The sequence below is a fragment of the Mustelus asterias genome, chromosome 19 (assembly GCF_964213995.1).
Source record: "Mustelus asterias chromosome 19, sMusAst1.hap1.1, whole genome shotgun sequence".
Taxonomy (NCBI): domain Eukaryota; kingdom Metazoa; phylum Chordata; class Chondrichthyes; order Carcharhiniformes; family Triakidae; genus Mustelus; species Mustelus asterias.
In genome coordinates, this window is record NC_135819.1 from 59,956,059 (window position 1) to 59,982,421 (window position 26,363).

General features: G+C 42.4%; 1 protein-coding gene across 3 annotated transcripts in view; it reads right to left on the minus strand.

Annotated features, from left to right (window-relative positions):
* reln (reelin) overlaps positions 1-26,363 on the minus strand; it is a 343,770-nt gene that overhangs the window by 246,088 nt on the left and 71,319 nt on the right. For all 3 annotated transcript variants that reach the window (XM_078235653.1, XM_078235652.1, XM_078235651.1), the window contains exon 4: positions 20,118-20,253. In XM_078235653.1, the coding sequence (XP_078091779.1) occupies positions 20,118-20,253 (136 nt within the window). The remainder of the gene's footprint in view (positions 1-20,117; positions 20,254-26,363) is intronic.

Below are 26,363 nucleotides of genomic sequence, written 5' to 3' on the forward strand. Positions count from 1 at the left end.
CGCCCACATTCATTTTTTGGGGGAGTGATGAGTCCAGTACTTGATGGGCGGGGCCTAAACACGCCGGTGAGCCCAGCTTCTGAGCGCTCGGGCGCCGTTCCACGGGGTGCCCCAATCTCACAGTGCACTGGGAGATCCGGTCCCCCCACACCACCTCCAATGGACATCGGGATCCCCTTCTTCATTGGCGGCATGATCCCCCACTCCCTCCCTGAAATGGGTCGTTGGCATCTGGACATCGGGGCACTCCTAATGGGTCTCCCTGCCTGACCCCCTGACATGCCCCCCATCATGATCCCCTTCACCCCTGCATGACTGCCCCTGCATAGCGCCCCCATCATAACCCCCTTTCATAGCCTCCACAGGTCCATCCCCTTGGCATTGCCCCAGCACACTGGCGGTGCCCAACTGCCACTGACAGGTTGTCTGGTGGCCACGGCTGGGTGTCCGGTGGGCACTGCCAGGATGTCCAGTGGGCACTGTCAGAGTGTCTGATGGGCACTGCCACGTGATCACTACTTGATGGACACTGCCCGGCCATGTCCCAGACCACCCAGCAGCTTCAATGGCCTAGGAGTCCCCGGCATGGCCATCGCACCAGGTTTTCACTAATGGAGACCAGCACCGATTCTCGCCGCTCACATGCCGCGCCCAGAGGCCGGAAGATTTCATTGGTCATGGGCCGGATCTCCCAGTCTTGCCAAAGTCAATGCCCTTTGCGTTGCTCACCAGCCAGGGAACCTACCAGCCAATAGCGACCCACCTCTGCTGCCGGAAAACCCGCTACAGGTGGGCCTTAGTATTTTACATATTGAATAACAACCAGTTTTCAAAACTGAGCAATCAAATTGCAGACAAGAGTATGAAAAAGAGCAACAAGAATAATTCTAGGGCTTTGTTTCCCAAACTTTTTCCCCATGAGACCCCATTTTATTGCCTCAGACCAGGTGGGATCCCAGAGATGTTGAGTGGTGGGGGTAGAAGATGGCCTTCAGATTTTAAGTTGCTGAGCCCAGTGGGTGGGGGGCACCAAAATGTGACAAAACAGCATGATAGTAAGCTTCATTATTTCATTATTGATGTGCCAAAACTGAAAAAAACAGCAAGATAATAACCTTCACTACTGTATTATTAGCGCAAAAATAAAACAAAACAACAGGATAATGACCATTACTACTGCATTGTTCATGCCAAAATTAAACAAAACATCAAGATAATAACCTTCACTACTGCATTATTAAAGTGCCAAAATAGGATAAAACAGCTGGATACTAATTTTCACTGCTGTATTATTAAAGAGCACTGGACTTGGTGAGACACACAGACATGCATGTTGTGACACAGTCCCTCAAAAGCTGGCAGTGTGGTGATAGTCTACATCCAGATCTCCAATGTGATATGAAGGCTTGATCAATATCGAGGTTTAATACGGAACAGTGTCTTAAATCCAGCTTCACAAAAATAAGCACTGAGAAAAGGAACCATCATTCGCCATGTGAGCAGTGATCTGGTTTGGATAGTCAGTTTTTACAACCAAATCAGAATTCTGTCAGAAAAGTGTTTTTGGCAAAGATCGATCGCATAACATTTCAATAAGTTGTCTAATTTCAACTGTGGGCAAATCCAGCCAGGATTGGACCCAAGCAAATGTTGTCATATCCAAATGAGGGGAAAAGGATGCAAAGTATGGTGGTTGGTCATCACAAGAATGGGACAACGTCAGCATATTACTCAAAACCCAATTTTCTTCATGAATGTTGTGAGCTGATCATTCAGTTGCAGGATGTTTGGGTTCTTTCCTTGCAATTTTTTGTTTAGTTCATTTAGTTTCCCAAATATGTCTGTGACATAGGCAAGGAAGCCCATCATATTTCAGTCGTAGAGAAAATCAATAAATTCAATATTTTGGCAGTCCATTGATCCATCAGTTCAACAAAACCTTCCGTGATATCCCCCCACTTGGCACTCAGCCACCGATTAGAAAAGCATCATGCCAATAAGGAGTCTAGGAGTTTCCAGCAGGCCGGTAGAGGCTACTTCCTGGCCCCAGCCTCTCAACACAACCCTCCAACTGCAACATGTCCTCCCTCCCCCCACTTACTGGTCCTCCAACCAGCATTCCCATTGAGGATGGCCTGTCATTCCCCTTCAGTGAGATGGAAAATAAAAATCAGGTGCATGCATGGGACCTTGGGACAGAGTCTCCTTTTCAGTTTCGGTTTTGGACATTACATCCCACAGCCCCACCAGGGATTGCGAGCCAGTTTGGGAGCCCCTGTTCAAGGAAACATTCACAAGAGCTGCGCTTATTATTGTCTTGGATTTTGAGCACAAACTGGACAATGTGAGTATAAAGTAGCCAACTTCAACTGAGAGGAGAGTGTAGAAGAAACCTATTGTCTTCACACAGCAGTGGCAACCTGGCTGGGCTGAAGGTTATAGGCATAAATGTTACTGATTTTACTGCATAGAGTAAGGTGGTCAAACATTTTGAGACACTATAGTTACTATACTATTGGGGCAGCAAGCCAGAGATGAATAGTGTAATTGTTTGAATAGTTTTATGATGGGAATGTTCTCTAAATAAATTAAATGGAAGGGGTAAGGAAAATTTATGATAGGGTAGAATGTTAACACGTGGAAGAAGCAGGGTTCCGAGTTAAAATCCTTTTTTCATTTCACGGACCTTTCTTTGCAAATGATAACTTCATGGATCATGGAGTAAATAAACAGAGTAGCATAATACTGAGCCATACAGGGAGGAGGTTTTACATTTGATGTCATCAAGTTGGCTACTGTCGTCCAAGTTGACATAAGGGTGTTATAATTAGCTTCAATACCCTAGGTTATAAAGCAGAAAACCATCCCATACCCTATTTCCGATTGCTAACTAGGAACTCCTGCTGGATATGTTCATGTGTCAGCGCTTGTGGTAAGGATAGTGTTGGACTTGGCTATGACAATTAATCATTTTGCCAACAAGTCAATGGTCACACATGAACAGCAGCCAACTGGACGAGGTACCAGAGGGAAACCACTGTATTTGGAACCATGAAATTACACTGAGAAAGGAATCCATGTCAGCAATGGAGGAAAGCATATCAAGTGTTTTAAATATTTTTTTACAGGGCCTGTTACTCAGTGTTCGACATGATCCTTAGACTTTTTTTTCCATTCACTGTTTGCACTTGTTAGTAATTGTTAACACTGTTCCATGGACAGCAGTGAACAAAAGTCTAATGGTAATGTTCTTAGTGTCAGTACTGAATAGTGTTAACAATTTACTAACAAATGCAAACAGTGAATGGAGTTTTTTAAAAAAGATTATCACACACATTAGCTTCAGTTCATGACTATGAGGCCGACATAATGTTGGAAGGGATCCTGCTACAGATCATTCTATGTTTCTGACATTTGCCAACAAGAACATCAGTCACAAGCTGGTTAAAAGGATCAACTGTTTTAGATCAATTAATTGTGTCGTATTTGATGATGTGAGTGTTTTCCCACTTGACTCATTATCAATGCACTCACAACCCCCTTTTTCTTTGTCCTTTTCATGGAAGAGACATTACATAATGAAAGGGTTACAACATTTTTGCAAAATAACTTGGAAGAATTAACTAAGCATTTTTTCTATTATTTTTCAAGGAGCCACATGTGAATGTGAAGCAACATAATCTGAGTTCAAACAGCAGAGAATCGAAAGAGTCCACAAGACTCACTTTCTGGGTTGTAAAAAATGTAAAGGGACAATGTTCTCACGGAGAAGTCTTGGTAATGCTTCCTTTATTAAAGATGAGACGGGAACCCAAATAATTATGTATATTATTATAGCGATGTCAGATGAAAGTGACACAATCATGTGTTTTGTTTTGGCTTGCATTGTCGCATCATATGTTTGTAAGAATTTTTAAAAATACAATTTTTTTGATGATGATAACACTCCTTTACTGTGTCAGCTGTGACTCAACTGGCAGCACACTTGCTTCTGAGTCAGAAATTTGTGGGTTCAAGTCCCACTCCACAGACTTGAGCTCAAAAGTCTTCGCCGACAATCCAGTGCAGTACTGAACAATGCTATACTGTCAGAGATGCTGCCCTCCAGATGAGACATTAAAATTAAAACCGGTTCTCTCTGGTGGACATAAAGGATCCCATGACACTATCTTGAAAAAGGGCAGGGGGGGTGAGCCTCATTGAGCTGGTCAACATTCATCCTTCAGTCAACATCACAGAAATGGGTGACCTGATCATTATCTGACCGCTGTTTGTGGGAGCTCATTGCACGCAAAATTAGCAGCCACATTTCCTTTGTTCCAAAAGTGACTACAACTTAAAAGAAAATGCTTCATTTGGCATTAAGTGCTTTGGATGTCCTGAAATCATGAAAGGCACTATACAGATGCAGGTTTTTTTATTACTAATAAATGGTGGCGAGAGCTTATAGATGTGTTTAAAGTGCATTTTATCGTTGACAGGAATGGGTTGTATGAAATAATGAGTAATTAAAGTTAATCGAGACTTACAAGGGAAAGTTCAACACTAATACTGCACGCCACAATACTGACATTTCAGTTCGGGAGTTGCCCATAATGAATAATGTCTGATAACCAGGGAAGAGAAGCAGAAAAATGATATTGCAGCCAGTGAATAGCCTCCCAACAAAATATGGCAGTGTGCACCTATTAATTTTTTCTAAACATTTCCACTCTGCTTCTGGTCCACCGCTGAGACTTTTTACCAATTGACTGAGCATTCGATTACAACAAATGAAAACCCAGCAGTTCTGCCCGGCTGTGTCTTTAATGATTTTAATAGTCTATCTCTTTCATTTCTTTCACATGGGCTATTATAGATGACAGCTGCAAAGAAGAGACTGGTGGTGTCAGTAATCACTGGCAGTCACCACATAACTTTTCACCTGCTCTGCTGCACAGCAGAACAGTCATCAGTGACAGAGATAATAAAAGGCACAGTTAAACCCTTTCATCTGTCAGAGCAGTAAAACTGTTTTAATAACTGCCAAATTTCCCAACAACACCATATCATAAAAATCGGTAAAGTCCCAGAGGACCATTGGGTACTCCCCCTTTTTTGAGAGAGACACAGCTGGTGATTTAACCTGAGGGTTACCACACCACAGGCGAGGGCTAAGGTTGAGAAGGAAGGGCCTTCATAAATAACGCAATTAATCATAATGTTTAAATGATTCCTGAAAGAGTGGTACATGGATTTGAATAGATGTTCACCTTAAGATCTAGGCTATAGTTGTTCATTTTTATAATAATCGATGTACAGTTCTAGTATTTTGTAGCTGGTACTCACCACCTCCAAAAAAGCATAGTCACCAGCACTAGAGCTACTAAACAGAAGATCAAAAACTAAGATCACCCCCAACTCAGTCATTGAGCTCCAATATGCTGATGATGCTACAGTAAGTGCTGTTTTAGAAACAGATCTCCAGAGAATTATCAACGTATTTACTGTGGCATATGAGAAAATGGGGCTTACTTTCAACACTCAGAAGACCATGGCACGGTGGCACAGTGGTTAGCACTGCTGCCTCACCGCGCCAGGGACCCAGGTTCAATTCCGGCCTCGGGTCACTGTCTGCACATTCCCACCATGTCTTCGTGCTCCGGTTTCCTCCCATAGTCGAAACATGTGCGGGTTAGGTTGACTGGTCATGCTGCTTAGTATCAGGGAGACAAGTAGGGTAAATAGGTTGGTTATAGGTATAGGGCCTGGATGGGATAGTTGTTGGTGCTCGATGGGCCAAATGGCTTCCTTCTGCACTGTAGGGATTCTATGACCAAATCCCTCCATTACAAGTTTCAAATGCACATGCCTCAGCCCCGTTGATTAGGATTTATGATGAGTGCCTGAAAAACGTACAACACGTCCAGTATCCTAGAAGTTATCTTTCACAGAAGGCTGACATTGACAAAGAAATCCAGCATTTCTTGAAATTTTCTGGTCCAGCCTATGGCCGCCTAATGAAACGAGTGTTTGAAGGTCGCAACATGAAAACTGAAACCAAATTCATGGTCTACTATGTGGTCATGATCCTTATCTTAATGTATGGGGTTGAAACATGGGCAACGTATGGGGGACACCTCAAAGCACTGGAGTCATATCATCAATTGCCTATTAAGTAGGAGGACAGACACACAGCATCAGTGTCCTCTCACAAGCAGGCACCACAAACATTGAGGCATTTGTCATCTGCCATCAGCTTTGTTGGGTTGGTCAGGCTCCTAAAGCACGTCTTCATCTCCCAGCTCAGTCAGGGCACACACACCAGAGGAGGACAGAAGAGGCATTTCAAGAATGTGCTGAAAGCTAACATGAAGAAATGCAACATTGACATCAACAACTGGGAGACCATTGCCTTGGACTGAATCAGATGGCAGCAGGATCTGTGGGGAGGAGAATCCCAGCATTTTGAGACCCAACATTGACAAAAGCAGGAGGAAAGAGAAAGCAGTGAAAAGGTCACACTGTTGCTTAAACAGATAATACATGACCCAGACATCTCACATGACAACAAATGTCATAAAATCTACAGATCCCAAATCGGCCTTATCAACCATCTTCAGGTTTATGGAAGACAATTATCCTCTCTGGTGAGGGATATCTAATAACAATACTACATAAAGTATTATCGATCACACTGGGTTAAAGTTACTGCACTCTCCAAACCAGCCATATCCTGGCTGGATAAAATGAAACATTCCGTTAACTCTGTTCTGAAAACAGGAGCAGATTTCCACTGAGCTCTAAATGGTAGTGACATCCTAAAAATGTTTGTTAAAGTAATAAACATTTAAAAAATTCTGACTAGGTTTGCAATGTCAGTAACACAATGCGCTGTTTAAATGTTAATCTTTTCCCCATAAGATTAATGGCAAATTAAATTCATATGGATGGAATAAAGTGAAGGGGCAGGAGCCTAACTCTTGGAGAATGAATGGGACTTGGGATGGTCTGCTGGCTGAAGCTAATAGCAGCGAGAAGTTCAAAACATCCTTCTAATGACAATATTTGTAGAACTGGAGAAAATCTTTTCAAAGTTATTATCACTGTCTTCTTTCTTCTTCTTGAGTTCCCTGCCCAAAGGCAGGCCTAACCCACAGCGTCATGAGTTCCACTACAGGTAGGACAAGGAGGCTGGTCCCAAATCTATCCCAGCCGGAATAGGGATTGAACGCCATGCTCTGAATTGCGCTGGCAATGTACACTTTAATATGCATGCCGTAGTCTGGGGATATGGATAGTAACGGTAAAAATTCCAATTTCCTACCATCAATCTCTCCCACTCTTATCATCTGCACTCTCCAAACCAGGCATTGGCGCATGTCAGAAGGATTTGCAAGTTGATATGCAACCTGTCTAGCTATGTTATGAACTCATCTTTTTTGGCCATCAAATCTTGGCCTGGGATTTGAGCCCCGGTTTTACCGCACAGAAACAGGGACGCTATCCACTGCTCCACAAGACCTCCTCATCATTTCTAGTCAAATGAAACGTGGCAATGATTGTAGATTAAATAGATTGTAAATTGAACAGTGTGTTCTGGTTAGGTCCAAGTGATGAACTAAAACATCTATATCTCAAATGTCACAAGATACTTTTTGGAAAGCCCATCTCCCATTGGACTCTTGTCCTCTTTTAGTTGACATTCTCTCTCAGTTTATTTGGACTGAACTGGAGAATGCTTTGTATATTTTTAGGGGAAATTGCAACATGAAATGTGAGAGTTCTGTTCATCTGTTAAGTTCCAGCAGACTGTGAGTTACTGCCAAATTGGTGAGATGCAGAGGACCCATTACATAACTGTTAGTTGCAGGACTCCTACAAAACTATAGAGGAAAATGACAAGATCAGAGAAAGTAGGCACAAATGGATAATCATAGAATCCTATAGTACAGAAGGAGGCCATTCGGCCCACTGAGTCTGTACTGACTACGATCCTACCAAGGCCCTATTCCCGCAACCCCACACATTTACCCTGCTAACTCCCTGACACTAGGGTCAATCTAGCATGGTTAATCAACCTAACCTTTGGACTGTAGGAGGAAACTGGAGCACCCGGAGGAAACCCACGCAGACATGGGGAGAAAGTGCAAACTCCACACAGACAGTGACCCCAAGGCCAGAATTGAACCTGGATCTCTGGTGCTGTGAGGCTGCAGTGATAACCACTGTGCCACCCCGAAAGGGAATAGTTATTTTTATTTCAATAAGAGAAAATGAAAATGCAGACAGTGATATGGTAAGAGGATAAACTGCCAAGTAAGATTCTCAGCTGAAAGAGATCATCCAGAAAACAAATGTTCTCACTAAAACACCGAAGATGGCACAGCTTCAGTAAGTTTTGAAAAAAATCAATGTAGGATCACCTTCTAGAAATGGTCCGACTGAAAATGAGGATCACACAGTATATTAATACTTAGCTGATTTTTAATTTTTCTTTTAATCATATTTCTCAGGAGGCTAAGGAAATTCGGCATGTCCACTATGACTCCCACCAACTTTTACAGATGCACCATAGAAAACACCCTTTCTGGATGTATCACAGCTTGGTATGGTTCCTGCTCTGACCAAGTCCACAACAAACTACAAAGGGCTGTGAACGAAGTCCAGTCCATCACGCAAACCAGCCTCCCATCTTTTGACTGCGAGTACACTGCCTCGGAAAAGCAAACAGCACAATCAAGGACCCCCATGCACCCCGAACATTCTCTCTTGCACCTTCTTCCGTCGGGAAAAAGATACAAAAGTCTGAGGTCACGTACCAACCGATTCAAAAACAGTTTCTTCCCTGCTGCCATCAGACTTTTGAATGGACCTACCTTATATAAAGTTGATCTTTCTCTACATCCTATCTATGACTGTAACACTACATTCTGCACCCTATCCTTTCCTTCTCCCCACGTACTCAATGAATGGTATCCTTTATGTCACGCAAGAAACAATAATTTTCACTATATACCAATTCTTGTGACAATAATAAATCAAATCAAAACCACCAAATCTGTTATGATATTGCTCTCGAGTACTGAGAGATGTGGAGAATACCTGTGACCCTAACTTGTTTTTTTAAATTTGTTCTTGGAACAAGAATATCACTGTCAAGGCCAACATTTATTGCGCATCCCCAATCACCTTTGAGAAGGTGCTGGTGATCTGCCTTCTTGCACCAGTGCAATCCTTGCAGTGTAGGTACACCCATGGGGCAATCTTTCTGTGGTGGTTTAATACAACTGAATGGCATTCTACCCCATTTCAGAGGGTAGTTAGAAGTCAACCACTTTGTTGTGGGTCTGGAGTCACACACAGGCCAGACTGGTTAAGGATGACAGATCTTTTTCCCCTCAAGGACATTACTGAACCAGATGCGATTTTACAACAATCAGTAATTTCATGATTATTATGAATGAGACGAGCATTTCATCCCAGATTTATTAATTAAATTGAAATTCTCCCAGCTGTTGCGGTGGAATTTGTCCGATCCTTTGAAGGCACTGTTCAATTTCTCCCAGTTGGGGAATGTTGTGAACTCTAGTGTTGAGTGAGGGATGGCAGTTTAATCACAAAACTATTTCTAACTGTAATTTTCTAGCTTTAAGTCATTAAAGAAGCCATTTTTGGCTAATTGTTTTTTTCATGTATTTTTTAAAATTATACTTTTGACACTGTAACAGTGTGACTCTTTATAGACTGTAGTATGGCATGTGGATTGTGATAGAAGGGCTAGTTACAAGTCTTTTGCATAGAATCATAGAAGATTTATGGCACAGAAGGAGGCCATTTGGCCCATCGGGTCTGCACCAAGCATTGATATTATTACCAGTAGATTTCCTCTAGTGTTTTCACAGATAAGTCTGGAACATATTTCCTAACTTGGTCTGTCTTAACCAAAGCACCCGCAAATGCCTCAGGTTGTTCAGTCAGTAAAACTGCTCATAAATTTCAGGCTCCAGAATGAAATGCTTGGATCATTTTTATTATTTTTAATAAAAGGTGATTTAGCCGCTGTAATACAATGTGATGTTTCTCGTATGACAGATGCACACAGATGCGTACCGGAACAGGCGTCGGAGTGTGGCGACTAGGGGATTTTCACTGTAACTCCATTGCAGTGTGAATGTAAGCCAACTTGTGACTAATAAATAAACTTTAAAGACAAAGTTTTTAAAAATGTATTGGTGGATGTTTTATCATGATAACTTGTTTATACGGGCAGGAATATTGTACAACGTAATGCAGTAAGTAACATTCTGCTACTAAATAGAAATAACAGTCTTGTACCCTGGCACAATCCACTCCTGTGCTCTAACCTTCTTCACCTGAAGAATACAAAGAATGTCAAAAGTTTGCGGATGACACTAAGATGAGTGGTAGAGCAAAGTGTGCAGAGGACACTGAAAGTCTGCAGGGGGATATAGATAGTCTAAGTGAGTGGGCAAGGGTCTGGCAGATGGAGTACAATGTTGGTAAGTGTGAGGTCACCCATTTTGGTAGGAAGAACAGTAAAGTGGATTTTTGGTTAAATGGTAAACAAATTGCAGTATGCTGCTATGCAGAGGGACCTGGGTGTCCTTGTGCATGAATTGCAAAAAGTTGGTTTGCAGGGGCAGCAGGTAATTAAGAAGGCAAATGGAATTTTGTCCCTCATAGCTAGAGGGATGGAGTTTAAAAATAGCGAGATTATGTTGCAGTTGTATAAGGTGCTGGTGAGGCCATACCTGGAGTATTGTGTACAGTTTTGATCGCCTTACTTGAGAAAGGATATACTGGCACTGGAGGGGGTGCAGAGGAGATTCACTAGGTTGATTCCAGAGTTGAGTGGGTGGCTTACGAGGACAGATTGAGTTAACTGGGACTGTTCTCATTGGAATTTAGAAGAATGAGGGGGGATCTTATAGAAACATATAAAATTATGAAGGGAATAAAAAAGGATAGAAGCAGGGAGATTGTTTTCATTGGCGGGTGAAATTAGAACTAGGGGGTATTGTCTCAAAATAAGGGGCAGCAGATTTAGGACTGAGTTGAGGAGTAACTTCTTCACCCAAAGAGCTGTTAATCTGTGGAATTCCCTGCCCAGTGAAGCAGTTGAGGCTGCCTTGTTGAATGTCTTTAAGGCAAAGATAGATAGATTTCGAACAGTAAAGGAATTAAGGGTTATGGTGAGCGGGCGGGTAAGTGGAGCTGAGTCCACAAAAAGATCAGCCATGATCTTACTGAATGGCAGAGCAAGCTCGAGGGGCCAGACTCAAAAACAGTTTGAGTCTCTGGCGCTGCCTACTCCTGCTCCAAGTTCTTATGTATCTGAGGATGCTTTGTGCAGAGGACAGACGGAGGCCACTGTTGCATGCCTACTTAACTTGTTTTATTGTACAATTGTACATGTGAAGGGGATGATAAAGCTTTACTCCCATCTCCTCAACCTGAATCATTCTTTATAAGTTTCTCATTACATTTAGTAACTAAATTACCTTGTTCATCCTTCCACATGAAGATGTTCATCAACTGTGGTGTTTGGTAGGGTTCCGGAATGTATGTAGGTGACTGCTAAGGCCGATCTGATTATTCACTGCAGTTAAAGACCACAAGTATTTTGTAATTAAATTATTCACTACAAGCCTGACATCCTGAGTCCAGGCAGTGACATGGTGCGCCGTGTGCAGTCAATATCACTTAATTTTCCATATTTGATTAGAATCAATGAAGCAGTATTGTGGAAATTATCCTTGCAATTTTCTAATGCATGATGGCAGTGGGTGAGATAGTTTACAGCGAGCCTGAGCTTATATTTAAAATGATCCACACCACTAATACATTTTATAATTCAGTAAGTTTCTCTCTCTAACAGCAGTTTGGTAAAAATGTAATCATTTAAATTTCAGCTCTGCTATTATAAGCTCATTCATCTCCTCTCTGATTAACAATATATATCATTTATTTTATTTTAAAGTTGCGTTGGCCATCATTTATATTTATAATTTTCTGGAACGTTTAAAAACTGACTTTTTCCTTTTTCCACCTCTTCTCCCATCAGTTCTCCTGAATTCATAATATCCCCTTGACCCAAACCCACAGCAATGTGGTTGACTCTCAACTGCCCTCTGAGATGGCCTAGCAGCCACTCAGAAGTGTCAAGAAGGCAGCTCACCACCACCTTCTCAAGGGCAACTAGACATGGGCAATAAATGCTGGCCAGCCAGCGATGCCCATATCCCACGAATGAATAAAGAAAAAAAAATCCAACCATGGGATATTTTCATGGGTCTTATCAAAGCCAGATCTTGACTGAACAGCAGGTGTTTCTATGTCGCTTAGGGAAGTGACTGTAAGAATAATGTTCCACATTATCAGTATGTTGCATTGTCACGTAAAGTTTATCTATCCAGAGATTATGCAGAAAAAGGTAATTGCAGCAGCACCCTCATACAATGTTTCTAAAGTGAATGGAAAGCGTTCTTGAAAAATCTATGATAGCAACAGCATTCCCAATAAGCTACAGACTCAGTGTCAGGCACGTTTGGAGAGGCCCATCTTTCATTTAGAAGCCAGCACCTTGTCAAGTCTAGCTGTTTGATTACTGTGACAGCTTTTAGATTACACAACTATATCTCTTCAGGAAAAGGACAGTTAATTTTATACAGGGGTCTATGCTGACAGCCCAACAGAATGATTACTTCATCCTGGAAGGATTTATATTGAAAGAGAACATCAACGTGATTGCTAGGTCATAGCCCTGACTTTGGTGATTACAGTGGAACATAAATGAGTGAGGCCTCTGGAGACAAATCTTCCAGTCTCAGGATGATCATACCCTAGATGTATCCCAGAAGAGACGCTACTGGACCCCTCGCAAGTCCCAACATAAGGACACCACGGGAACTGCCCAGGAAGTTTCAACTTCTGTTGGGCAATTCCCCTGCATCCAGAGTCCTCCGAAATAGTCTCCAACTTTGAGTTCGGGATGGAGACTTAGGAGAATATAACTCACTTCCCTGGATAGGTACCCAGGAATGTTAGACGGAAAGAAACGATGGGCACAATTCTCCTGAAATATTTCTAAGTGTTGTCCTCGGCAGGAAAACTGGTGAGATTCCCGCTGGATGAGTCAGCATGATCCAGATCGTAATACACACATACATTGTTTTGGAGCTTGGGGAGATTTCTGCCGGCAAAGAGATGCATGGCACCTAAATGGAGCCCCAATCTCCAGACAACTCTATAGCCCCAACCCCCTCCTATTCGCCAGCAAAGACCCTCCCAGGCTCACTGGCATCGGGCCCCCCACCCCAATTGTCACTACCAGAGGCGGTCCCTCCTCCGCCCCCAGCGTACAAAACACCACAATAGGGTCTCCAAGCAACCCCCCTTCAGGTCCCCACTCATGACCCCCTTCAGACTCACCCCATCTTCAAGCTCACCCTCTCCTGTTACCCCCCTTCAGACTCTCCACTTTCAGGGCCCACTTCTGGCTCCACCCCTTAGCAGTGCCAACTTGGCAGTGTCTCTGGCACCCTGGAGGTGCCAACCTGGCAGTGCTAGGGTGGCAAGGTATTGTTAGGATACCATGTCCCTGTCCACTCGGGGGCCCCAATGGCCTCTGTGCCCCCTGGCACAGCCATCACGCCTGGTTTCTGATTGTGGAGACCAGTAGTTATTCCCACTGGCTTTGAGTTGCACCGGTGTGTCAGTGAACCGGAAGACAGGAGTAGATCCCATTAAAGGTAAAAGAAGGGAGCAAATAAATAGGCTCTGAGTAAAAGAAAGAATGGTAGATAGCAAATTGACTCCGAACTGTGGAGCGATAGTGCCCTTTTGGAGCAGTGGGGTCTTGCTTGGCAAGGCCATAGATCTGAAAAAGTGCTTGTAAGCCAATTTTTGAAAGTACTCAGGAATCCAGGGAGAAGGAATTTCAGAAGGCAAGATTGAAACCCCTGCAGATAGCTTCTAATTGAGAACAGTGGGAGCGACTTTTGGAGAGAATTTCAAGGAGAGACCAAAGGTAAAGTGCGGAATCCCTTGTGAGATGGAATTTCAACAATTTTATTTGACTTGGTATTTACTGAAGTGGGCAGGTTCTTGACTAATCCATGGACTCTGTCTTGGTTGCAAGTGTCATTTACTCTGTAGTGTGGTGTTTTTGACCACATCTCATATGTTATTCCATGTGAACTTCATACTTCCCCTGAATATTACAGTACAAGATACATACTGTAAATTGTTGTGTCTTTCTAAACTTTCTATAGTAAAGTTTGCTTTTGTTTGTTCAAAACCCATGGAATCTTGCGGCTTTATTCCAAAAGCAGGTGTCTTGAATCTCAAACTTTATCTATTTTAAACAAAATGTTATTGATCCCTAACCAGATCTCCCCATGTCCCTGGGTCTGGCCAAGGACCGTAACACATACCATTCCTATCCCACCCAACTCACCCTACCCACTGACATCACTCACACTCAGTCACTAACACAGTGAAAAGAAAGCTATTTAATTGTCCCAAATTCTCTCGAAGATCCTACACTTCAGAGAAGGACGCCCAGAAAAGGTACACACTGCGTCTCTGAAAAGGGCCATTTCGGAAGTCTGGGCCAGAAATGCAGCGCTCTGGTGTGCATAACAAAATAGGAGCAAAGTGGCAATCTGATTGCCACTCTTTGGAAGATTCAGCTCAGGATGAACAAGGGCCTCTCTAAGAGAAGCAATGTCAGCAAATATAAATTTTGCCACCAACTTTGACCACCATTTTCCTCACCCCAAATGTGTTGAGTGCTGAAATAGCCAGTACAGGCCGGGCCTTTTACTTTGACACTTATGGACCATTCTAAAACATCAGAGATAGAGATTGCATTAGGAAACTTTAATCATCTCTGCTGCCATAGATGATATATATTCCTCTCCACAATGCAGTAAATGGGGAAGGTTCCACATCACTGGGAGCTCCAGTGTATTCAAAAATCACTGTTACTTGAAACTGGCCTGTGATACTAGGGATAAAGGATGGTTCAACTTGCCTGTTTCAACTGTTAGACATGTTGCTGAAACAGAGGGGAATTAATAGTGGTTTTGGATGAGTCCATTAGATTTATCCAACTGCCACATGAGAGAGCACAAAGCGGAGATCAATTTGTACCACTGCTGGAGAACTGAGTTATGGAGAGCAAGCTTCTAAAAGATAAAAAGCAACTCCATACTCCAAAAGACTGGGCAACAGCGTGGCAGTGTTACAAGAGAAAGAATTGTGGATATTGTGGAAAATGGATTGACTTCTCAGAGGGTCAAATGTAGATGCACCTAACACACTTTTGCATGGACCTTTCACCTCATTATGGGGACTGTCCTATTGGCTATTAGAGCACCACACTGTTTTATAGATTGGTTGATTTATTGTTACATTCTCGCGGTCTCTCAGGACACACTCAAAACCTAGAAAACAAGTTAATAATTAAAGCAGTGCTTAAATTGCTGCAATTATCATTTAACAGAAAGGTGTCTCGAGGACTATAAAATGGGCAATAAATGGCTTTGTAAAAGACTAATAGCTATTTTGTTCTAATCTTTCATGAACCAGACTATAAGTACCACATTGTTTGCCTGGATTTAGTCCAAATGACAACCTGTGATGGCTGCAGTGTATTAACAACAAGCAAAGATTTAAGACACTATGAGTGAATGTCTGACCAGAAAGTTGTAACTTATTCACATAATACAATAAGGCATGTCTGTCGTAGATAATAGAGCTCTTTTAACTGTTGTATTTCTATGCTTCACAGTTTTCTGTCATTTGTTACACATGTAGCCTTCTCACCACCTGCCAGGAAGCTGAAGAGGTTGTGAAAAGAGAGAGAAAAATAAAGGTACCACGAGTATTGAACGTCCTCCCCAAGCTACAGATTTTTCCGGATTGTTCTTCTGAGCAGGTGATTTTGTGCCAGCTCTCCTCTATGCTTTGGCTCCATTCTTCATCCTGTTGTGAAGTCCATTATTTTGCTGCTTTCCTGGTTTTCTTGGATGTTGTGATGCTCGCCTCTTGCTGCTCCTTTGTTACGGCTCCATTACAGCTTGTTATGAATTGAGGAATTGCTATTCACTTGTTTCTACATTGCAAAATCTATTCCAAAAAAACTAAGGTTGATTTTGCAAGAGACCAGCAAGATTCAAAGGTTAGGCGAGAAGACGAAGTATATCAAGAAGTAAAAATGAGCTGATGTCTGATTTGGGTTTTTAAGGGCTGAAAACTGTCGAAGGGGGAAACAGTGATGGAGACAACAGCCCAGGTTTTCCAGCCTCAGGATCATCGGAGGCTGGACATAACTCCCAAGATGCCTGCTGGGATCCTGAGGAAGTCCCAGTGCACTGACTCCATGGGAATTGCCCCAGAATGCTTGGCCTTCCGATGGACAATTCTTCTCTCTTAAGTTAGAGTCGGAGATTTTGGACAGCTCCGATTTACTTACCTGGATAGTTATCCAGGACATGTTAGGCAGAAAAATTCTAGTCTAACTCCTGGTAACTGTACAACTGGCCCTCCAATCACTCACATTGAAACCCCCAACGACTCCTAACTACCACTCCCCCCCAACTACCCTACCAACCTGATCTGACTAGCTTCCACTATCCGACCAGCCTGTTACCTACCTACCCACTCATTGCCACTCTACATTAGCCAGCTACCACCCTAGCCACTTATCTCACCCACTTACATACTCACCCATTCACTAACACACTGAAAAGCTTTGGGACCTTTAATCACTTACCAGAATATGGAAACTAGTGGCATAAAAAGGGGGTTGAGGCTTCTGTGTTGATTCTCTTTCTCCTCTCTCCATGAATTCCTGCGCTGAGGGAGTCCTTCTGCATTGTGGATCAGATGTTTGGCCAGAAAAATTGTATCCAAGTAAGCAGGTAGTTTCCTGTCTGATCAATGTCGGATAAAGCGGTTCTGACACCAATTGGAAAATTTTGGCCAGCAGAGGCCAATTTCCTAATTGGAATGCCCCACTCACCCCTTTTGCCAGGACACTCCCATGAGAAAAACAGCCAAAGGCATGGATTCCATGGAAGTGGGGGATTAATAGTGACAGATCCTGCTTTAAACAATGGTAGATTGTCCTGCCACACATATGATGCAGAAGCACCATTTTGAGTCCTCACATGTCTATTCCCACATTTTACCCAGTTTCCATGTTCCATTGTCAATAATGATCATTGTAACTGGCTATCCAGGGTTGCTAGGCAACAAGTTGCCAGACAGATAAGTCAATTTATTGAGGTGTAAAGAGAAAAGCAATCTTTTTGTTGCTTTTAGGTCATTTCTAGCTCACTTTAAATGTTTCTGTTCATGTTGTCTAGGTTCTTAACAAGTGTTTCTTGTTAAGAAATTGCTGAACTTTCTTCCAGCATTGCTACAATCGTTAATAGATTTTCCAATGGGAATTCCCTCCCCCCGAGGTGAGGGACTGGGAGGAAAAGAAGAATACCTGATGATATGGCAGGTGCACCAGAGCAATTCTGCGCCCAACCATTGTTATCCCCAACACTGCAGCATCTGTAGACAGTGTTGACCCAAGGTCACTTTGGCTGGCAATTGGTGCTTGCAGTTGGTTCTAACTCTCAGATTGCGGCAGCAGTTACTCCACCTGATTAAGCAATTATGGTTCTTCAGAAGCATCTAATCACAGTATGCCATGACTTATGTGTTACTACATAGAGGAAGGCATATCAAACAGCAAAGCCTGATAGGCCGGCATCTGCCAAAATGCCACCAATTTTTATTCCAGGTATCGTTATCCTGGCAGTGGCTGTGGAGATTCTTTTCCACAGCGTTTGGAGCAGCAGAGAGCCAGATTCAGAGTTATGCCATCTGTTGAGGACACGCTGCTAGAATGCACCATACGGCTGGCAGAGCAAATAACAGAATCAATCTGTTGCAGTCACAAACCTGTACAACAGGCTTCTCTTGCCTCTATTTCTGACTATCACAATTCTTAATCTTTTGCCTTTTTGCCTGGGCAAAGCCTGTTAATGCGTCTTTCAAACCTTTATAAAAGCTTTCAGAATTTCTATCCTCCCGTTGTGACTCTCCCCTTTAACTGTCTCCATCATTTTAAATTACACATACTCAAATATCCTCTCCTTATCCTAATATACCCTCAAATTTCCACCGCAATCTATGAATAAAGTTCAAAATGAACTGGTCTATGAAATTTGAATCTTATCTAACATAATACCATTCAGGGCAATTACGACGAACCCGTAAACTTTTAGATACGGCTGGCAGTAAAAGAGGAAAACTGGCCCCTAAAAATTCCAAAGTATCGGCCCCCTGGAAAAGAATGTGTCAGAAAAGAGACAAACACAATAGGGCTGATATCACCGTGAAGTGGGAAGTTGGCAAAAGCAAATATCATTCCTGGCTGGAAATGTAGGGTACATCCCTGAAGAGTTTACCTGTGTTACTTGAATCACACCAGTCAATTGTTTGATTATTTCTGGTAGCTAGAGGCAGTTGGGGAGAAAGAGGATGGGGCAGCCTCTGCCGTCACATGTTGCATCTGGGGAGGTGGGACTGTGTTACATAAGTCTCATTCTGGGAAGCACAGGTCAATGCAGGCCCTGACTTTCATTGCAGGGTAATAAGGAAAACTCCTGTCACTCATGGCCCCACTAAGGAAAGATCTTAACTTGCCTTCACTGTCTCGTCAATGGGCATACCTGGCAAGTTAGTCATGGTTGCCATCTTATTCAGGAGTGGGTTAAAAAACCTCAGAGGATACCTTGAGAGCAAAAGAGCACTGCATGATAAAATTACTAGAATGCTATAGATTAAAAAATCTATAAGGATTATTGTCAAGCAGAAAACGGAAAGTTAGCACTGAGCGTAGTTTAAGCTAAGATCTTTTGGAACTGTTTTCAAGTACTGTCAACCGTGTGAAGCCATTCTTGTGTTTAAGTGGAACTTTTAAAATTTGTTTCATGTCTTAGTAAACCTTTATATTAATATAAATGGTCAGAGACATAATTTCCTGATTTCAGAATCTTCCTTCATAATATACAAATTTCAAAAATTGTTTTGGCAGCTGTTTCAAGTTTCCCTTTTGGAATTTGGGCAGTTCGGCAATTACCATCAGCTGTGCCTTAACACAATAATGTTAAATTTTGAGCCCTAAATTCCATCTTAAGAGTCTTGAATTATATGTTTGTATGGGGGAGGGGGGGGGGGGCTGGTAAGAACTTGCTTCAGGGTTGACTCCCTTTGAAGGAGAGAAAAGGTGAGACGAAGAGAGAGATAGGCAAAGCACAACCTATCGATAGGAAGGAAAGGCAAAAGGTTGGATCCTGATGTTATATCCCGAGATAAATAGTCAATTACCATACATGAGTTTACAAAAACCTACAATGGCAGAATGCTGATTTAAAAAGGAGGGCAAAAAGGGTGAGGCAGTACTTGCTATTACCTTAAAGTTTAAAAAAATGTGAATGATATAAGACCAATGATCAGATATTTGCTGTTGTATATTTATCAAAGAGAATTTTTTTCACTTTAGACTTGCACAAAAGTTCTGTTGAGCTGGTTTGTATGTCCAAGGGGACTGAATTCCACACACCTGGGCCAATGCGTCTTATTGATGTATACACCAAAGCAGCTTTTGGACTGATCAGATGCACAGTACATGAATTTTTATCAGGGGTTGTGAATGGCAGAGTTCAATTGAAACATTTTGTTGAACAAAAATGGAAATTGATTGGTAAGGAATCAAAACAGAATGAGTACATTTTGTTAAAAAAAAACATACCTTCAATTTTTAAAGTCTTAAAGTGAATAAATAAGAGTTTTGTCAAATTAGCCTGTGCCCGCACAAATTCATTTCGCTTTTATTTGGTAAAAAAGGGAAAGGATGGGTTCAACATCCAAATAGTGTTCATTTTTATTACTGTTTTTACTAACAGATTATAAAGCTTTACAATACAGCTGAATAAATTCATGCTGGTTATAAGAGTTTAAAATACAGACAGAATTTAACATTCAATTCAGTGCATGGAGTGGTTGTCTGCATTCACTGTCACTCCTTACAGTATATGCTTACTCACATAAAATTCACACAGCCGGTTCCTGCAGGTGGAGCGATCCAGACAAAGCTGAGATTTGTCTGTGGAAGGTGACTGACATGAGAAGCCACAACACTGCACATGAACTGGGATCCGAAAGGTTGATCAGACATGAATCCTGCAACAACACAAAGAAGAGCATCAGACACTGGAAGTGAATAGCAAGGCTCATTTGCATAAATGGTATTTTGTGTGATTGCTCGGTAGTGCTTTGGAACAGATTTTCTACTGCTGTAAACGCTTCGCAAAGATCAACTTCAGTCAGCAATAACCAGGCTGGGTTAAGAGGGACCACTCCATCACATGTGACTCTCATCTGAACACAGTCAACGTTTGGCAAAGTGTGAGACTTGTTGTCTGAGGGGAAGATCCAGGCTGGTGATACCACATAATGGTTCCAGGTGATTTTTGTATTATTGCAAAACCTCTCGATTTAATATTTAGTTCAGCAGAGACGATCAGGGAGGCTGTTAAATTTGTTAACAAAGTAAAATTGACCCTAGTACTGTACAGGATGTTCTTTTCAAACCCAAGATAGGGTAGAGGGTAGAGAGAATAGAGGGGAATGTGCAGCATCCGGTCTGGACTACACCTGATCTGGGACTGCTTGATACTAAATAGTGTCAAAAAACTGGTCAAAACATTCAACTTCTCAGCATTGACAGCTCTCCAGTAACAAAGAAATGGACAAAACATGTCCTGATTTTACTGCTCCTTGTCACGTGCTTTGTGTGGCACCTCACTTCAACACTTCAATCTGCTCACCTCTGATACCAATCTCCTACAGAAAACTTCAAGATGCAGATCTGTTGTCTCAATGCAGCCAAAAAATATTTCCGTGCCCAACAACACGTCACCATATGCTTTGGTGTCATTGTTGTTTGTGAATGAAGTGCAGTGCGAGGCTTTATGTTCCAAGAAAGTGTCTTAAGTAACACATTTTTAAATGAGCTTACTGATTTCTACAGTATGTCACCCATATGCTTAAGTGTCAGTGTGGCAAATATATGCAGTGTAGTACGGGACGTTGAATCAGACAGTGTTTCTAGATATATCCACATGAAAACAAAAACTACAACAGGTGTGTAATCTGAAGAGTGAATTCTTTCTCTCGCACTCTCGCTATCGCTCATACACACACACACACTTGCATATTTTCCTCAGCCGCATGCCAATTGCAGCCCACAGCCTTCTCACAGATTGCCACATCACAAACCACCTCCCATCCAAAAGGGAAAAAAAGATACAGAAAGAAACAAAATAAAAGTTAAGGGAAAACTACAAAAGGGAAGAAATAGAAACACGAAGAACGAGCAACACAGATTGGAAAAATTTGTGCACGGCCTGTTGTGTCGTGTGGCTTGCCATTGTCATGTGAGTTCTAAGTCAATGACCTCCGAAGTCATTCCTTCATGAGTACAAATTGAGGCAGAAGCCATTTTAGCCACCACATGGATGCACCTCTCCAAGTGCTACCAGAATCAGTGATGAAAGGATGGCCTGAATCCATCAAGGAAACACCTGTTGCCATAAGGGAGATTCAGAGGTCAAGTGATTTACCAAGAAGACATCTTGCACAAAGGAACACTGATTATCATTCAGACTATTGGGAGTTAGACAAGCTGATGTCAACAACTGCCAGTACCTGAAAGCGCACTTTAGTCATCATGGCGTTCCTGACATTGTGATGAGCGACAATGGCCGTTAGTTGACGAATTTAAAATTCAGGCAAATTAGGAATGATTGGGAAATTTAACTCTGTACATCACCTCCACACTATCCCCATCCAACTGGAAAGACTGAAGCAGCGGTGAAAATTGGCAAGGCGATCATCATAAAATTGAGCAGATTCAGCACAAATAAGTACAAGGCGATCCTAGAAAGGGGAAACACACCTACTGAAGGCATGGAAAATAGTTCAGACCAGCGGCTAATGTCACATCACACGCTGACTACTCTTCCAACAGCTAAAAATCTACCAAAGCCAGAAGTATTAACAGGAATGAGTGACAAAATCAAAGCGAAATGGTAGAAGGCAAATTTAACTTTGATAAAGCAGCCAAAACATTGCCAGAGTTGAGAGTTGGAGAGCCCGTCAGCCTGCAAACATTCAACGCACTTGACAAATGTCAGCCCATTTGGCTCTGTTGAACCTGTGCAAAGCACTTGTCACCTCGTTCACACATGGTGAAAGTGAACGGCCAGGTATATTGTTGCAACTGCACATACGGGCTACTGCTGTACAGCAGATAACTGATGAGGAGGAGTTAAGTTTACCAAGTGAACAAAGGACAGAATACCATCAGTCCCAGAGGTCGACTACTCCCCAACAAATGCAATGGATCAGCAGCAACACTCGCCATGGCAATAACTGTTTCAGGCCTGTTCAACATGTGCGCAAATCCCGTTATGGTCGCTAATTCTCATGAGAGGACCATAATGCGATTTGTGCCAAGGAGATCTCTGAATGAGATCTTCCCCGACCCTCACTGGCAATGTAATCAACGTAATTACACGCAGTAAGGGCAAGAAACTGATTTCCATCAATTTAAATATGCATAACCACAACTGACGCATAGCTTCTGGGTTCACCATATGTTCTTGTCGCAGTCCCCCCCCCCCAACTTCCCCCCATCCCCCCCCACCCCACTTTGGCATGATATCATGCCAGCGGGAATCACTACTGATTTCCACAAACGAAAACCAGTTGTGATGACCACACTGGGGGCTCGGAGGTGAGTATAGCCCCTGGGTGGTGAGGGAAGCGGTCTGGCATCCCACTGCCAGTATTCTTATGTGGGGTGGCCGGCAATGGTGGGGGGGTAGGGGGCGGGGCGAGGATAACTGGATTGTGGGCAAGGGAGGAGTGGAAGGGGGGCTATGCCTGCATTGATGAGGGGGATTTGGGGAGGTGGTAGGGGTAAGCACAACCTCCCTACTTTCATACTGAATCCCCCTCACAATAAATGTCAACATTCTATTAGTACTGCTAATTAGTTGCTGCACCTGCATATCAGCCTTTTGTGATTCATGCACTAGGACACCCAAATCCCTCTGCACCTCAGAGTTCACAATCTCTCACCATTTAGATAATATGCTTCTTTTTTATTCTGCCAGATATACTCCATGTGACGGGTTTTTGCCCACTCACATATCCCATCTATATCTTTTTGTAGCCTCTTTATGTCCTCTTCAAAACTTATTTTCCTACCTATATGAGTCATTATCAAATTTGGCAACCATCCCTTCAATCCCTTCATCCAAATCCTTTAGGGGAGGGAATGGTGTAGTGATACTGTTGCTAGTAACCCAGAGGCCCAGGGTAATGTGCTCTGGGGACCTGGGGTCAAATTCCACCACGGCAGATGGTGAAATTTGAATTCAATAAAGATCCAGAATTAAAAGTCTAACGCTGACCATGAAACTATTGTTGATCATTGTAAAAATGCATTTGCTTCACTAATGTCCTTCAGGGAAGGGAATTTGTCGTCTGTACTTTGTCTGGACTTTATGTGACTCCAGATCCTCAGCAATATATCTTTGACTCTTAATTGTCCTCGGGGATGGGCAATAAATGCTGGTCCAGCCAGCAACATCCACATCCCGAGAATGAATAAACATTTTTCAAATACAAATTTCCAACAGTTGAGGTCCCAGCATTGATTCCTGTGGCACATTTTGCAAACCTGTAAAAGACCCATTAATCTACTTTCTGTTTCCTGTTAGCCAGCCAATCTTCTATCCATGCCAATATGTTACCCCCATGCCATGAACTTTTATTTACCACAATAATCTTTGATGTGGCATTGTATTAAAAATCATGATGACAATGTCTAACCTTTAAAAGTGCTTAATTGGGTGCAAATTGCTTTGGGGTGTCCTGAGGTTGTGAAAAGCACAGTAGAAATGCCAGTTCATTCTATTCTTTCTTATTGCTGCTGATTAATACAGGATAAACATTTCACATGAACATGGGAAACATCTAACGTCCTGCATTGGCTAGTGTTGACGTGGAGATGCCGGCGTTGGACTGGGGTAAACACAGTGAGAAGTCTGACAACACCAGGTTAAAGTCCAACAGGTTTATTTGGTAGCAAAAGCCACTAGCAAATAAACCTGTTGGACTTTAACCTAGTGTTGTTAGACTTCTTACTTGGCTAGTGTTGCACAGGCCTCTTAAGCTAAATGAATATTCCAATTACAATGTTTGACTTCCTATGGTTGAATATGAAGATTCTAGCAGAAAATGGAAAGGTGTGGAAGTAAATGGAGATCCAATGTCACAGGACTCAGTCTCCATTAGCAGCATGAGGTTCGGCAGAAAATCCCATCTTTGATATCCTGTTGGTTCCCACCTTTTATCCTGCTTAAGGAACATGCAAAAACAGATATAAGAGAACAGCAATTTCTGTCATCACAGAATCATACAATGCAGAAGAGGCCCTTGGGAAACACTTGACCGACCTACCTAATTCCATTTACCAGCACTTGACCCATAGCCTTGAATGTTATGACGTGTCAAGTGCTCACCGAGGTACTTTTTAAAGGATGTGAGGCAACCCGCCTCTACCACCCTCCTAAACACCACATTCCAGACCTTCACCAACATCTGGGTAAAAATGTTTTTCCTCACATCTCCCCTAAACCTCCTGCCCCTCACCTTGAATTTGTGTCTCCTCATGACTGACCCTTCCACTAAGTGGAACAGCTGCTCCTTATCCACCCTGCCCAGGCCCCTCATAATCTTGTACATCTCGATCAGCTCATCCCTTAGTCTTCTCTGCTCCAACAAAAACAACCCAAGCCTATCCAACTTCTCTTCGTAACTTAAATCTTCCATCCCAGGCAGCATCTTGGCGAATCTCCTCTGTACCCTCTTCAGTACAACCACATCCTTTCTATAATACGGTGACCAGAACTGCACACAGTACTCCAGCTCACCAGAGTTCTATACAATTCCAACTTGACCTCCCTGCTTTTGTAATCTATGCCTTGATTGATAAAGGCAAGTGTGCTATATGCATTTTTCACAACCCTACTAACATCAAGTTTTAAAGTTTAAAGTTTATTAGTGTCAAAAGTAGGCTTACATTAACACTGCAATGAAGTTACTGTGAAAATCCCCGAGTTGCCACACTCCGGCGCCTGCTCAGGTACACTGAGGGAGAATTTAGCATGACCGATACATCTAACTAGCATGAAACCGGACACCCTGGAGGAAATGGGGAGAATGTGCATACTCCGCACAGACAGTGACCAAAGCTGGGAATCGAACCTGGGTCCCTGGCACTCTGAGGCAGCTGTGCTAACCACTGTGCCACCGTGCTGCCATCACTTAGAATGGGCAAGAACTAGACCCAGGAGACATGCAATGGATAATTCCAGTTGATATAGCATTTTGTGATAATTAAATAGCATTTTTATTTTGTGATGTTGCTATCCTTAACTACACTATAAACACATCAATGTATGGTTAAAAATAAATGGAAAAAGCATGATTTACTAGAATTGGTTCTGACTTAACTTTCGGGACACCAGCACACATGAGAGTCCTAAAAATGCAACCTCTGGAAACTCTCAGTTATTTATCTCATTCGCTGGCACTGTGATAACATATGCAGGACACTTCCCTATCATTGTTGTAACCTCTAATTGGAATTTAAGAGTTGAAATGAACCAATTACGAAGTTAACAAACTAAACATTTTTATCACTGCATGCATAAACAATAAACATTACAAAGATTTTGCTTCACTATCTAAACAAGTTCTGTTTCAAAAATCCTTTGTCACGCCTCCATAATCAACAAAGATAGATTTGTTTGAACCTTGTGTTATAACAGGAATGACTCGAAACTACTGGTGTACCCTAAACTGTGGGAAAGAGATGAAATACTCTGTAAATAATTAACATATGGGATTTATCACTGAGGAGGTCCTGTCACCTTTGGGGAAGCACAATCATCATAAGATTTATCTTCTTGCATTACTTTAATAGTTTTAATATTATAGTTTATTCAAATGTACAATTTCTAACAACTACCTCCTGTATATAGCTTCCCAATGCAAAGACCACAAAAAAATTGGATTGTTCAGTATAAAACCAAGACCCACAATCCGGCTTAAACACAAGATGATAATGGTGGACCTGCCACTGCCTTGTAGATTGGAGCAGAAGAGAGAGGAGAGAGGGTCAGCAGCCTCATGGTACATACAAGTGGCCAAGTGAT